The sequence below is a fragment of the Wyeomyia smithii genome, chromosome 3 (assembly GCF_029784165.1).
Source record: "Wyeomyia smithii strain HCP4-BCI-WySm-NY-G18 chromosome 3, ASM2978416v1, whole genome shotgun sequence".
In the NCBI taxonomy this organism is placed as follows: domain Eukaryota; kingdom Metazoa; phylum Arthropoda; class Insecta; order Diptera; family Culicidae; genus Wyeomyia; species Wyeomyia smithii.
Genome location: NC_073696.1, coordinates 137,405,902 through 137,419,431, shown reverse-complemented (window position 1 = coordinate 137,419,431; position 13,530 = coordinate 137,405,902). Strand labels below are relative to the sequence as shown.

Sequence of the window (13,530 nt, the reverse complement as noted above, 5' to 3'; positions counted from 1 at the left end):
AGTGTTTCTGGGAAAAATAGCTACATTCATTAGTCGGAAGGTGAGCTGGATGGACCTCCGGGTTGCGCCTGTGGCTGCCTTCAAATTAAACAAATCACTTGCCCTGTAGTTGGTTACCACGTCTCAGGCCTTTGCCTGAGAACGAACGCCAACACGAGCGGTCGGGCGAGATTTTTGCCGTACATCAGCCGGCACTTCCTCTAATGGAAAAGTTGGATCATTTTGTTCAGAAGAATATTACTGTCGGTAATATTACAGAGATGCGATTGCATTATATCCGATTTGGAATTGAACAATTGTTCTTTTGAGGACAAACAAAACTACTCTTCAAATTAAGTTGGAGAGTTAATAGTTTTGGGTACCAGTAGCACTATGGTAACAGCCTCAGCGGTAGGTGCTGCCGGTACTTCCATGAGGCGGATGTTACAAGGAAGTAAATGGAAGCAGCACGGCGAAACAGTTCGGGTGTGCTTACACGCGCGTCATTTTTCGTTGTTGATATTATTTCCCACATGAAACTTACGATAGCGGCGGTATTAGCGGTAGATGCATTTGCCAACACTTACTCCAGTAAATCCGAGTCTAATTTTCAATGTGAAAACACCTTTCTATTGTATTGGCCGTGCGCTTTAGGCCTCTGCCAGGCTAAACGCGAAAAGCGGCGCGAACCGATTCGCCCGGCCGTAGGTTAATGTACAGCCGTAAGTAGAGCTGTGTAAAAGTATTCTACTTCAACCTTGCGGTCGTGGCTTTGCACACAACCCTCCTGTGATTTTTTTCAACTCAATTTAGTCTTTTTACGCGGTTCCATAGACATTTGGAACGTATTCCCCGCGTAACAAAACTAACATATTTGTGGACATATTTTGGGTGATTTCAGACCTCCGTGGATGAACATTCATATGAATCCTCGAAAAATTATATGAACCGTGGACATCTTCCTTCCTCTCCCTTAAGTTTCCACGTGATATATGATACCTAATTTATATAATCCTGCAATATGCACAATTCAAACAAAAAACATTTGAATTAAAAATGTGTTTGAAAAAAGTGTGCATAAAATCGAGGTAAAATGTACGTAAAATCGAGGGTGCGTATAATCGAGGGTGTGTATAACTGAGGTATGCCTGTAATTTAAGCACATTTTTAGACCCCGAATCGAGAAAATTTTTCGCCTTGCCTGAATCTGCAATGATAGGCGTTTCTGGCCATTTTAAATTTGTGTAAGAATCAATTTTGGCATTTTTAACCCATTTTTTGGTGTTCACACACTGTTCTAGATTTAGTTTTGAAATTGATTTTAAATTGATGTTGTTAGTTTCTTTCAGACTCCAAAACAATTTTATTGCTACTTTTGCCTTTTTGAGCTAAATAAGAAGCTTGTTTTGTCGATAAACTGTTAAATCTGCCCCTGATGAATAATTCGATACAAAACTTTGAAATAAACTCAAACATAAATGACATTAGACGTTGATCCTGTAAAGTGGTGATTGTTTTGATGTTTGATCGGCTCTTACTGTTGAAGTCCTAAGGGGCCATCCACATTCCACGTGGACGGCTTGGTTTGGGTAATGTCCACGGTCCATACATTTTATTAGAATTTATATGGACAGTTGTCCACGGAGGGGGAGGGTTGGGGGCTTCAAAATCGTTAAAAATCTGTCCACGTGGTATGTGGATGGCCCCTAAACAGTGCGAATGAGAAGGAAGACAAATTAGGGAAAAACAATTGTGGGGCTAGCGCTAGGATCCTACTGACTCTAGCGGTCGTCTCTCTTGGCCGAGATTCTACGATATGACGATTGGCTTGTTACTCCAGCTTCTTCCCTGAGACCAACTAAATGGTTCCTTGAGTCTTCCAGTGTTTGTGAGATGGGGAAAATGTATAGCGCGTTGAGCTAATACAACAGATCCCAAACAACAATATCGCACGCTAGCCTGGAGGGCTAATGCGGTCTCGATCAACTAGACTAGTTGAGAGAATTCGTTATCGATATTGTTTTTGGCACATTTTGCATGTGTTGTGCAAGTGCATATCTCCCAGACGGTCTCTAGGTACGATGCTGGCCTAACAAGCCAGTCGTCTTAGGTTCGAGTTTCCGCTCGGGAGAGACTGTTGGTGTCAGTAGGATCGTAGCGCTAGCTCCGCAATTGTCCTGTATACTAAACAGTCGGCTGCGAAGTCTGTGTATAAATAAACAGAAGGTCGAGTTCCGAATCGGAATGTAGCACCAAGGAAAATAAAAACGATGCAACGATACACAGTGCCCCAGTGCTGAGTCGAGAAAATTACCAGCTCGAAAAGATCCTCGACCTGATCGGGAATCGAACCCGACATCACAACCGTGTTGGAGCAGGCTTTTATTGCACCAAGTGCAGAATAAGTTGACTTCTTTCTGGAGTTCTTCTGCGTCCCTAGAGTCGCTGATTTCCATGAAGCGTTTCGTGTCGTCTGCGTAGATTAATATGTTTATTTTTTTAGTATGAGAAAAATGTAATTTACTTACAATATGAAAAGAAGTGGACCCAAATGAGAACCCTGGGGCACCCCAGAGGTGACTGAAATGGGTTTGAAAGTTTGTTCTGGAAACGCACTATTTGTTTGAGATTTGTTAGATATAACTGGAGCCAACTCGGAAGTTGAGGCGCCAATCCAATTTTTTGCAGTTTGAAGAGTAATAATGCTTTACTGGAGTCAGTGTAAAGGGCTTCTACGTGCCTACCATTATCCATTGCGTTGAGAATGAAAGTTAGTGATTCAAAAAGTTTTGGAATGCAAGAGATAATGGCAATTCCACGATAGTTACGAACGTCAGATTTCGCGCCTGATTTAAAAATAGGCACTAAATAAGAACATTTCCAGGTTTCGGGGAATTTCCCACTTTTCAGAGATTAATTGAAAAACGTTCTAATGGAACTGTGAGTTTCTCTGGAAGATTCTTTAAGAACATGGGAGCAATTCCATCAGGTCCAGGCCCTTTTGATGCGCCTAAGCTTTCAAGTGCGTTTAAGACTTCTTGTTGAGAAAGTTGATTAACAGATACATGATTGGAGATTTCGGGGATGAACGCAAAGAAGTCTCGGTTACGATCTTCTTCGGAGGATGTAGTGTTAACTTCCTGAAAGAAACTTGCAAAAAAAATACAAATTTCGGATGAGTTCTCGCCTACATTTCCATCAAAATGCATTCGTGACGGAAAATTACTTCTTTTCAGTTTTGTGGTTACATAGCTGAAAAAATTTTTTAGGCATGATTTGCCTTCATTTTCGATTTTACGATTATTTTCTTCCTGTGCGGCATTAATGGCAAGGTTGAGTTGGCTACATATGTCTAGCTAGTTTGGCAAGTTGGTACTAGTTTTTTCTTGTGTGAACAGTATATGTGCTTTTTGCTTTTGAATTTTCAATTTTTTAAATGTGGATTGAACAATAATGGTAGTTTACTATGCTGTGTTCTCTCTTCTTCTTCTCATTGGTACAGTTTCTAATATTATATTCTGCAGAATTGTGCGAAATTTAACTGCCTCATTGTCGACATTTCCTTCAGTATAAATAAGATTCTGCAAATTCATTGTAAGAAGTCTACTTTTTGTTTGCTCATAATGGCTTTATTGAATTCCGGCACTTCTTCATACTCCCAGTCGCACGGAAGATCAATTTCATGGATGACAATTGAATATTCTATTGCTGTGTGAAATACTTCATTTTTCCATAAAGGTGATAATGATGTGTACACAGAGAAGTCTTCCGTACAGTTTGTAAATAGTCCAGATATGATTTTTGTTGATTTTTTACATGGTTTATTTAGTGTAGACCAAATAGTGAAATTTTGTCGAATAGATATAGTAATGTTTCGTCTTTTCCTACGACTGGGAGTAATGATGATTCGTTCTCAATGTCAGGGATGAACGCAGCATTTCTTTGATTAAAGTCACCATATATGTGTAACTTTACTTCTGGTTTTATACTTGAACTATTACAGTTTCGACGATTTGAAGAAATAATTCAAAAGATTGTTTGTGAGCATGTTCCGGTGGGAAGTACACAGAAGGAAAAATATGTGTTTCTCCCGCAATAAGTGCTTTAGCGCACACATGCTCGAATTCTTTGCGCTTGGTTGTTTTAATTTCTTCCGAAGTAAGCATTAATGGCTATAAGAACTCCACCTCCAGACTTTTTTTGAGATGTATGTAAGTTACGGTCGTGCCGGATTATATCCAAAATTTTTTTCGCTTCTGACGCTTTCGTCCCAGCTAATTCCTAGAATTACATTGAAGGTGTATGATAATTGATTTTGATGGATTTCCTTCATTTTGGCTAGACTTTTCATGCGGTTGAAATTCTGGCAGTATACTGGAGGTGGGAAAATTGGTTCACTATAGTGAGCGGATCAGAGCGGTTCCGCTCACTAAAATGAACTAGTTCTTTTTAACAGCTCACTCGCTCTTTTCGTTCCTACAAAATTTTCGGTTTTTTATCAGTGTAGCTAATTATCAGACACCGCCAGCGAGAGCCACGTGAAAGCTTTACACCCGATTTGCCAAGCACAAGGTCGCGCGCAAAACTACAGTAGAACTCCCAGAAACAAGCTGCCACCAAACGTCTTCCCTGATATGCATGACCTGGGGTGACATTGCGCATTTCGCTTCGAGTAACTCGAATCGAGAGAAATCAAACTCGTTTCGAGGTGGAGTTGGTATTACGTATTATTTTCGACACTCCAATTTTATTGCAGTTTATTTCGAGCAAACATTGACTCGAAAATAAATGTCAGATTTGTCTAGGGGCTAGACAACTTTATTTTCATGAAAAATATTTCAGTAATATTATACGATATCGGTTGATAAATTTTGATATTTATCGTTTATCCGACATATTGACATCACAACGATGCCTAATAATACAACGATAAATACTTTGTAATATCTAATATTGGAAATATTCCGCCATATATCAATAGTGTCTTGCCCCTAGAGATTGGAATTTTTTACGTTTATAATAAGATTTGTCCTTAAAACAAAATATTAATCTTTGAATGTTTTGCTACGATTCTTCTAGTGATGAAAATGGTTTTAGGAATATACAAAGACGTAAACAATAAAACATGAATATTAGGCTTACATTAAACTTTGTAGTTATTTTCGGACCCAAGAGAAATTTTTTTTCATGGTTTCGTCAACATTTCAAGATAAGGCGGGTAGCACTCAAACCTATTTTAAGTACAATATTTTCCTCCAAACTGCACTAGTGCAATTCCTGCTCCGTTAAAGTTAGCACCTACTTTGAGTCTACCCGCTAGTGGATCCTACCAAATTAATGTTTTTCCGCTTCACAGATTTTTAGTGGAATTATTTATGTTTTAGTCAACAAACTAAGGTACAAACGAACGTCTTCAACTTATCGACCATTTTTTATCACTTTCGAGCTAAAAAATGCTCGATCAAACCATTACGTAATGCCAGTTTTGCTCGAAGATCAACTGCAATAATACGCCTTCTACTCGTTTTGAGCTCGAATCGAAATCGGCAATGTCAAATGTGGTCGAAACGAACAAAAATCACTCGAAACGAAATGCGCAATGCCACCCCTGCATATCCCATCACCCAGCCACCAGCCAGCCGCAAGAGCATGCAAAAAAACAACTTGCAACAGTCCATACACAGGTACACGGAATGACTAACGCCGAGTACGCACACGAATGCATGTGGAACGAAAAGAACGAAAGAACTGATTCACTGATCTTCTGGCAATACGCTCGTAGGGTGATCAAAAGACTCAGTTCTTTGAAAGAGTGAAATCTTTCGTTCTCAGAAGAACTGGTTCGTCCGATGGCTCTTTTTTTCAGCTCGCAGGCAATCCGCTCGCGATCAGAAGATTTCGATCTTTTAAAGAACTGATTTCCTGATCAGCTCGCGAGCGGATTGTCTGCATAGATTCAAAAGATCAGTGAATCAGTTCTTTCGCTCTTTTCGTTCCACTTTTCATGTGCGTCCCGACGTTAGCCAGCCCGTGTGCACTGTGGCAAGTAGATTTTATTTTTTATTCCCGCGGCTGGTGGATGGTTATGCATAGGAGAGCAGGCAGCCGGCGGCAGCTATTTTCTGGGCGTTCTATAGCAGTGTCGCACGCCGCTTTGCGCTTGGGGTGTAAAACATTCATATGGCTCTCGCTTGCGGTGTTTGATCAACAAAATCAGCTTCAGCTTTTTGCTTGAAGTAAGGGGTGATTTTTGAAGAACCAGCTCTTTAGATCAGTTCGTGAGTGGATTTCCCACCTCTACAGTATACCAGTATTTCAGTCACATTCTTTTGCCCGTTCAAAAAAGTTTTTGGAAAAATATTTAGACTTAAAATAGTATTTTCTTCCTCGAGGGAGGGTGTCGGTTTTAGCATTCTGTTCAGAAATATTTCTAATTAAACTAATACTTTCTTCCTCCAAAGAGTGTGTCGTTATTTCATTCTGTGTGGAATGTGAAAATTGTCTATGTATACTTACACTATTTCTTTCCAAATTGCGCGTCTTTACTTGTGAAAATTTACGTGACTCACGCGCAATTGCCGCAGCTGATGTTTCCGTTCGCTAAGTAGAAAGGTGCTGTACGTCTGTAGGTCAGCTTTTGCTTCTGAGGGTGAAAGCCCGTATTCCTGGTAAACTTCCTGGAAAATGCGCAGCAGATGTTCGGTGCTTACTGGTAGTCCTCAGGGAGCCAACAGTATTCGGATAATAGTGGTTGTGTAACCATCTACACATACTGTTGGTTGCTGGTCGTTCATGAACGTTAGGTACAGGCGGACGATTTTCATTATATTCGGGTCACGAAGTCCAGCCTTAAAAAAGCGCCCATCGCCGTTTGTTGACTGCTGCGTTAAGCGCACTATAGCAGGCCGCATTGGGTCCAGTTCGAATAGGCTGTCGTGTGGTGGTGTGGTTGTTGACGTTGTGTTGTTGTTGCTGATGTCGCTATTATTGTTGTTTACATATTCAGTCTGGCCAGTGCGAACCTTTTCAGTTCTGTACGGGTTGATTGTTTCGCCTTTTTGAAAGTTGATGAACTTTGTTCTGACATCTTTGTTTGGTTGTCCAGAAAATTGTATGCGTGCTGCGGCCAATAATTCCTTGTCAAGAGGTAAAGGGAAAAACCCGAAAAAAATAACATTACCAAAACATTAAAAAAACCTTAAAAATTGCTGCAATTGTACATAGTTATACCATAATTTAACTATGTTTTTCATTGTAGATACATCAATTTTACATTAAATATCATTGTCCAGAACAATAAAAAACATCGTTTTTGCCAATTTTACAATGAAAAAGGAGGGTCGTTATGTATCTTAACAGCATTTTTTCAGGCATTTTTCCCATACATTTAGAAGTCACTGACAATGTTTTTCATGGTAAAATTATTGTCGGTGGTAGATTCAACAACAAAAAACGTTGTTAAAACATGGTAATGGCAACAATCGTTTACAAGCTTTTACAGTAAAAATACCGTGTTTTTTATGAACCATAAAAAAACACGGTATTTTTACTGTAATCTTTTACAGCTTTTACAGTAAAAATACCGTGTTTTTTCATGAACCATAAAAAACACGGTATTTTTACTGTAATCTTGTAAACGATTGTTGTCATTACCATGTTTTAACAACGTTTTTTGTTGTTGAATCTACCACCGACAATAATTTTACCATGAAAAGCATTGTCAGTGACTTCTAAATGTATGGGAAAAATGCCTGAAAAAATGCTGTTAAGATACATAACGACCCTCCTTTTGCATTGTAAAATTGGCAAAAACGATGTTTTTTATTGTTCTGGACAATGATATTTAATGTAAAATTGATGTATCTACAATGAAAAATATAGTTAAATTATGGTATAACTATGTACAATCACAGCAATTTTTAAGGTTTTTTTAATGTTTCGTTAATGTTATTTTTTTTCGGGAATGTTGTGTTGCGTGGCGTATTGGTTCAAGTTTCGTTGCTGTTGCTGCAGTTGTTGATATTGTTGTTATTTTCGATGTTACTATTGCTGTTGTAGTTGTTGTTGTTCCTATGACTGCGGCTAGTGTTGTTGCTACTGAGCAAGATCGCGCCAAATCACCGATGGTCGAATATCGACCATTTTTGATTTGGATGAAACTTTGCACACGTATTCGGCTCAGAAATCTGAGCATTTTCCACAGATGGAGCGATTTTTTACACCCATGAGTTACATTCTAAAAGGGCGTATGCCTTTTGGCATAGGTTTTATCCGAAGCATTGTAGCCCAGAAACCATTGGTTGTATAGAAAAACTGTCTGAGAATGAGTTGCAGGGAATTAAAAATGCATCATAAAAAAAATATACACTGTACAAAAAAATTTTTTTTTTGCCCAAAAAAAAATAAAAATTAATATTAAATTTCAATTTAAAAAAAAGAGTTGATTTTTTTTTATTTTTTTTTTAAACTTGACGTTAACACGCAACTTTAAAAAAAAAGTCCAGGATAAAGAAATGAAAAATATTTTTTTATAAAAATTTTAATTCAAACATTTTTCAGAATATTTGTATTCTGATGATTTTAAAAGATGCAGAGAGTTGTTTTGAATCAAAAAGCTCTTGGTAGTTAACATTCTAAAGGCATCGGTTTTCGAGTTATTTTAAATTAGAGTTCGAAAAATTAATAATATTTCGGAAGATACACGTTTTTCTTAGTTTGTCCGTGGTTCTCCAGCAAAAACTATACGTTCATTGGAAAGCTTGATCAAAAATATACAGTTCATTCTTTGACAACAAAACGATTGGATAAATAACTCAGGCGCTGTACCTTAGCTTACCTACACGTATGTTTGTCGTGCAACACTACCTAGTTGTTTACAAATAACAACTGTTTGTAATGTAAGCTACCTACCTCCTGGGTAACCTATAATATCTGATTCCGTATATAAATACGATTGCACTTCTCCAGAAGTGTTAGTAACAGTTTGCATTTTGTGAAGATGAATAAAGTGAAAATAGAATACACCAAGCCCAAGTGCTGTGAACCCTTTCCTTATCATCGGTGCTCATCAAGCTTACGCAAATTAAACGAAAACGTTATTGCAAAATTAAAAATATTGAACAGTCAAGCTCATTTTAATACGTCTTTATCAATTTGTGATTCGTGTAGATTATATTGTATCAAAGTGAAAGATAAATTTGGTCTCGAAGAGCATCCACACAATTCATTCATGGAACCATCAACATCAGGATGTGGAAGAAACATTCTAACGACGGAGTTGCAACCATCTGCATCTGAACACGAATTGGCGGATATACCATCTACTACAACAATCGTATCATCATATTCTCAAGAAAGCATTCAAAATAAATACTCCAGAGCACAGAAAATCGAGTTATTCAACAAAGGCCTAGCTGGAATCAACGTTTCACCGATATCACTGGCAAAGCTCAATCAGGAAAAATATCCTAAAAAAAACTATCTGAACATTACTGACGGTATAAGAAAAACATTTTCGATTTTGATGCTGAAGATGACCTGGATTTATTGGAACGTAAAGCGAGAGACTTCGACGAGATGATTTTGCAGTTAAAAGAAAAATTTACTGCGCTCGAGGGAAGATAAAGTAAGAATACTTTCAGTTCTACCGAAATCTTGGAACCAACAAACGATAATAGAACAGTTTGAAACAACGGAATACATTGTGAAACAGGCTCGGCGTATATCAGAAGCTAGTGGAATACTGGCTATTCCTGGTGTGAGGCTTGGACATGGATTGCCCCTGGAAGTGAAAAACGAGGTATTGCAGTTTTATGACAGTGACCAGGTCAGTAGAGCCATGCCAGGGCAAAGGGATTACGTTTCAGTGAGAAAAGATGGTAAGCGACAGCATGTGCAAAAGCGACTCCTAATGTACACTGGGGTCTTTTTTAACGCGGTAGGTTGTACCGTGTTGAAAAAATCCGCGTATAAAAAAACCGCGTAATTTAAAAAAATCGCGTAAAAAAACTCCATTCAATAATAAGATCCGATTAAAAATAATGGCACGTAAGTAAATATAAACATGAAAAATGATATAAAAATGGTAACGAAACACACAAAATAAGTTAAAGTGATTCTAAAATGAAAATTCATTGAAGAACATGACAATAACTTTTTTATAATAATTTTGCTACATGTTTAAGCTTTCGTTTCTAAAAAGGAAGTAAATCGCAACGACCCTGACTCGTATCGTTGCACAATTATTAATGTATTTTTGTTTCTTCTTACCGAATCAACGGAAATTGCCTATTTTATGATGATAACAGCAAATACATTAAAAATATGCATTATTTAGATTAATTAAACAGAATATCTTATTGTCATGAACCATATAATTGATTTTTTCGTTATTGGATTCACTTATACTAAACTTATTTACTACCGCGTAAAAATAATATATGAAATCGTGTAAAAATAATCCGCGTTATTTCAAAAAACCGCGTAAAAATAATCCGCGTTATTGTAAAAAATCGCGTAAAAAAGTCGTGTATAAAAAAACCGCATAAAAATAACCCGCATAAAAAAAGACCCCAGTGTATTCAATTCGTGAGGCTTACGCTTATTTTAAAGATATCAGCAAAACTGATATTGGGTTGACTTCTTTTAGAGCTTTGCAACCTAAGCACTGTAAATTACTTAGAAGCTCAGGATCTCATAATATTTGTGTTTGTACTATTCACGAGAATACTGAATTGATGATACACAGTCTAAAGAAATATTCATTCCAAAATGATTCTAAATTTTACTTTGAACAACTATTATGATTTTGAAAACAGTTTTTTTTAAAGAACTTGAGGAACGTTGTGTGAGGGAAATACCTTTCGAACAGTGGATTGCAACAGATCGATGTAATATAGAGACACTTGTGAAACCAATTGATGAATTTGTATCTTATTTTTGTGAAAAGTTGATTACCCACGATTACATAAAAACTCAACAGTCGACTTACATGAGAGAAGCAAAAAATAATTTGAAAGATGGTGAAGTTGTTATAGTGTGTGATTTCTCAGAAAACTATTCATTTGTTCTTCAAGATGCCGCTCAAAGTAGTTATTGGAATAATAGTCAAGCCACCATTCATCCCTTCGTTGTTTACTATTCAGAATCTGGAACACTTAAGAATATCAGCTTCATCATAATATCGGAAGTACTCCATCATGATACTGTTGCGGTTCAGGTGTTCAATGCCAAATTAATGAGTTTTTTGAAAACAAAAATACAGTTGAAAAAAGCGATATTTATGTCTGATGGAGCTGCCTCACAATACAAAAATAGAAAAAACTTTGCAAGTTCAAAACAAGATATAACGTCGATGCAGAGTGGCATTTTTTTACGACTTCTCATGGTAAAGGCCCATGCGATGCAATTGGTGGCATATTAAAACGAATGGCAGGAAATTCAAGTTTAGCTAAAGAACATGAACATCCCATTACAAGCGCAAAAGATGACGAATCATTTACTTATGATGTATATAAAATATAAGGTGAAACTAGTTCTGTAAAGTATCTATGTCATAAAAAAATATGTTCCTAAGATAATAAAACTCGAAAATAAATATTTGATTCTTATATATATTTATATCACTTAGAACATTTAACTCTTTTCTTGAGAACCGTTCGCCCAATCGTTTTGTTGTCAAAGAATGAATTGTATATTTTTAATCAAGCATTCCAATGAACGTATGGTTTTTGCTGGAGAACCATTGAGAAATTAAGAAAAACGTGTATTTTCCTAAATTTTAATTATTGTTCGAGCTTGAATTAGAAATAACTTGAAAACCAATGCCTTGAGAATGTTAACTGCCAAGAGCTTTTTGATTTAAAATGACTCTCTGCATCTTTTAAAATCATAAGAATACAAATATTCTGATAAATGTTTCAATTAGAATTTTCATTAAAAAATTAATCTACCATAAAAAAATTATTTTTCATTTCTCAATCCTGGACTTTTTTTTAAAAGTTGCGTATTAACGTCAAGTTTCTTTAAAAAAAAAATAAAAATAAAATTTAACTCTTTTTTTTTAAATTGAAATTTTATGTTTATTTTTAATTTTTTTTGGTCGAAAAAATTTTTTTTTGCACAGTGTATATTTTTTATGATGCATTTTTAATTTCCTGCAACTCATTCTCAAGCAGTTTTTCTATACAACCAACGGTTTCTGAGTTACAATGCTTCGAATAAAACCTATGCCAAAAGGCATACGCCCTTTTAGAATGTAACTCATGGGTGTAAAAAATCTCTCCTCCTGTGAAAAATGCTAAGTTTGCTAAGCCAAATACGTGTGCAAAGTTTCATTCAAATCAAAAATGGTCGATTAAATTTTCGCGTATTTCCAGGCGATTTGAAATGACTTTGCTCTACTGATAATGTTTTGTTGTTATTGTTGTCGATACTGTGGTTGTGATTAAAAACGTGGTTGTGTTGTTTCCGTTGCTTTCGCCTTTGTTTGGCCTTGTCTTCCTTTTTTGAAGTAGAATACTTCTCTCAGGAAGTTCGGCTACATAGGGATGTGAAATGAAAATCTAAAACCGAAAAAAGTGAAAAATATGTCCAATTTCAAATGCTAATAAATCGGTTAGTATTCGATGGATTTACTTCGTTCTTGCAGCAATAGATTGGAAAATCTTCTAAGATTCTTCCCAAAATAAGATAATTGTAATTTTATTATTCACACTATTGTACTACTGAAAATAGTCAAGCCTTGTCAAAACGAAAAATTCGACCTCTGATTGGTCGTTATATGCTTGCTTCCCAAGCACGGTCGACAGGATTATATACCTTGCAATTGAAAACATGCTACTTGGCCTATATAAGAGCCTGTTTCAGCCGGAGCCGCTCATAATAGTTCTAAACAGCGACAACAGCAGTCGTCCTTACTTAGCAGCAGCACTAGCCCTGTGGTTGGTCACCACGTCTCAGGAGCAGCGCGGTTCTTCTCAGCGTGTGTCGCCAGACAACTATTATTCCCCCCGTGTTGGGGCAGCATGAAGAAATCCAATTTCGGAAATCAAAATGCCTTTTTTAAGGCAAATAAACAAGTCATTGAAAGTTAATAATTTTTGTCAACGCAAGCAAGCATTCTGTGTTGCATCCTAGCAATTCAAATTTGTCGCACCCGTCTAATTTACTGAATGTGAAATAGCTTCCACAGTGCATGTTGTCCGTGTATCTTAATTCCCCCAATGTTAGGGCAGCTCAAAGGTTGTAATTAGCAACCGATTTTGAACCGCAAAATGCTTTTTTCAAGGCAAATAAAAAAATAATTGAAGGTTAATAATTTTCTGGCATCAACACAAGCAGACATTCTGTGCGGGATGCAATCAAATTCTCTTGTAGTTGTAAAATTTTTACTTTATTTAGTAATCCCCCCACTGTAGGAGCAGCGCAAAGGCTGCGATCAGCATGACCAACTTTGAATAACAAACGGTTAACGTTTATTCACTAAAAATTCATCCAATTCAAAACAGGGTTTGTCTGAGTACAATAATTTGCACAAAAAGACATTAAAAA

At 36.8% G+C, this 13,530-nt stretch overlaps 1 protein-coding gene across 1 annotated transcript; it reads right to left on the bottom strand.

The window, feature by feature from the left end:
• Positions 1-6,558: 6,558 nt before the first annotated feature.
• On the bottom strand, positions 6,559-8,173 carry LOC129731355 (uncharacterized). The gene is made up of 2 exons (XM_055691259.1): positions 8,024-8,173; positions 6,559-7,115 (listed from the first exon to the last, which is right to left on the bottom strand). The coding sequence occupies exons 1-2, from the start codon at positions 8,171-8,173 to the stop codon at positions 6,699-6,701; spliced, it is 567 nt and encodes a 188-aa protein (XP_055547234.1). The 3' UTR covers positions 6,559-6,698.
• Between the last annotated feature and the right edge of the window lie 5,357 nt (positions 8,174-13,530).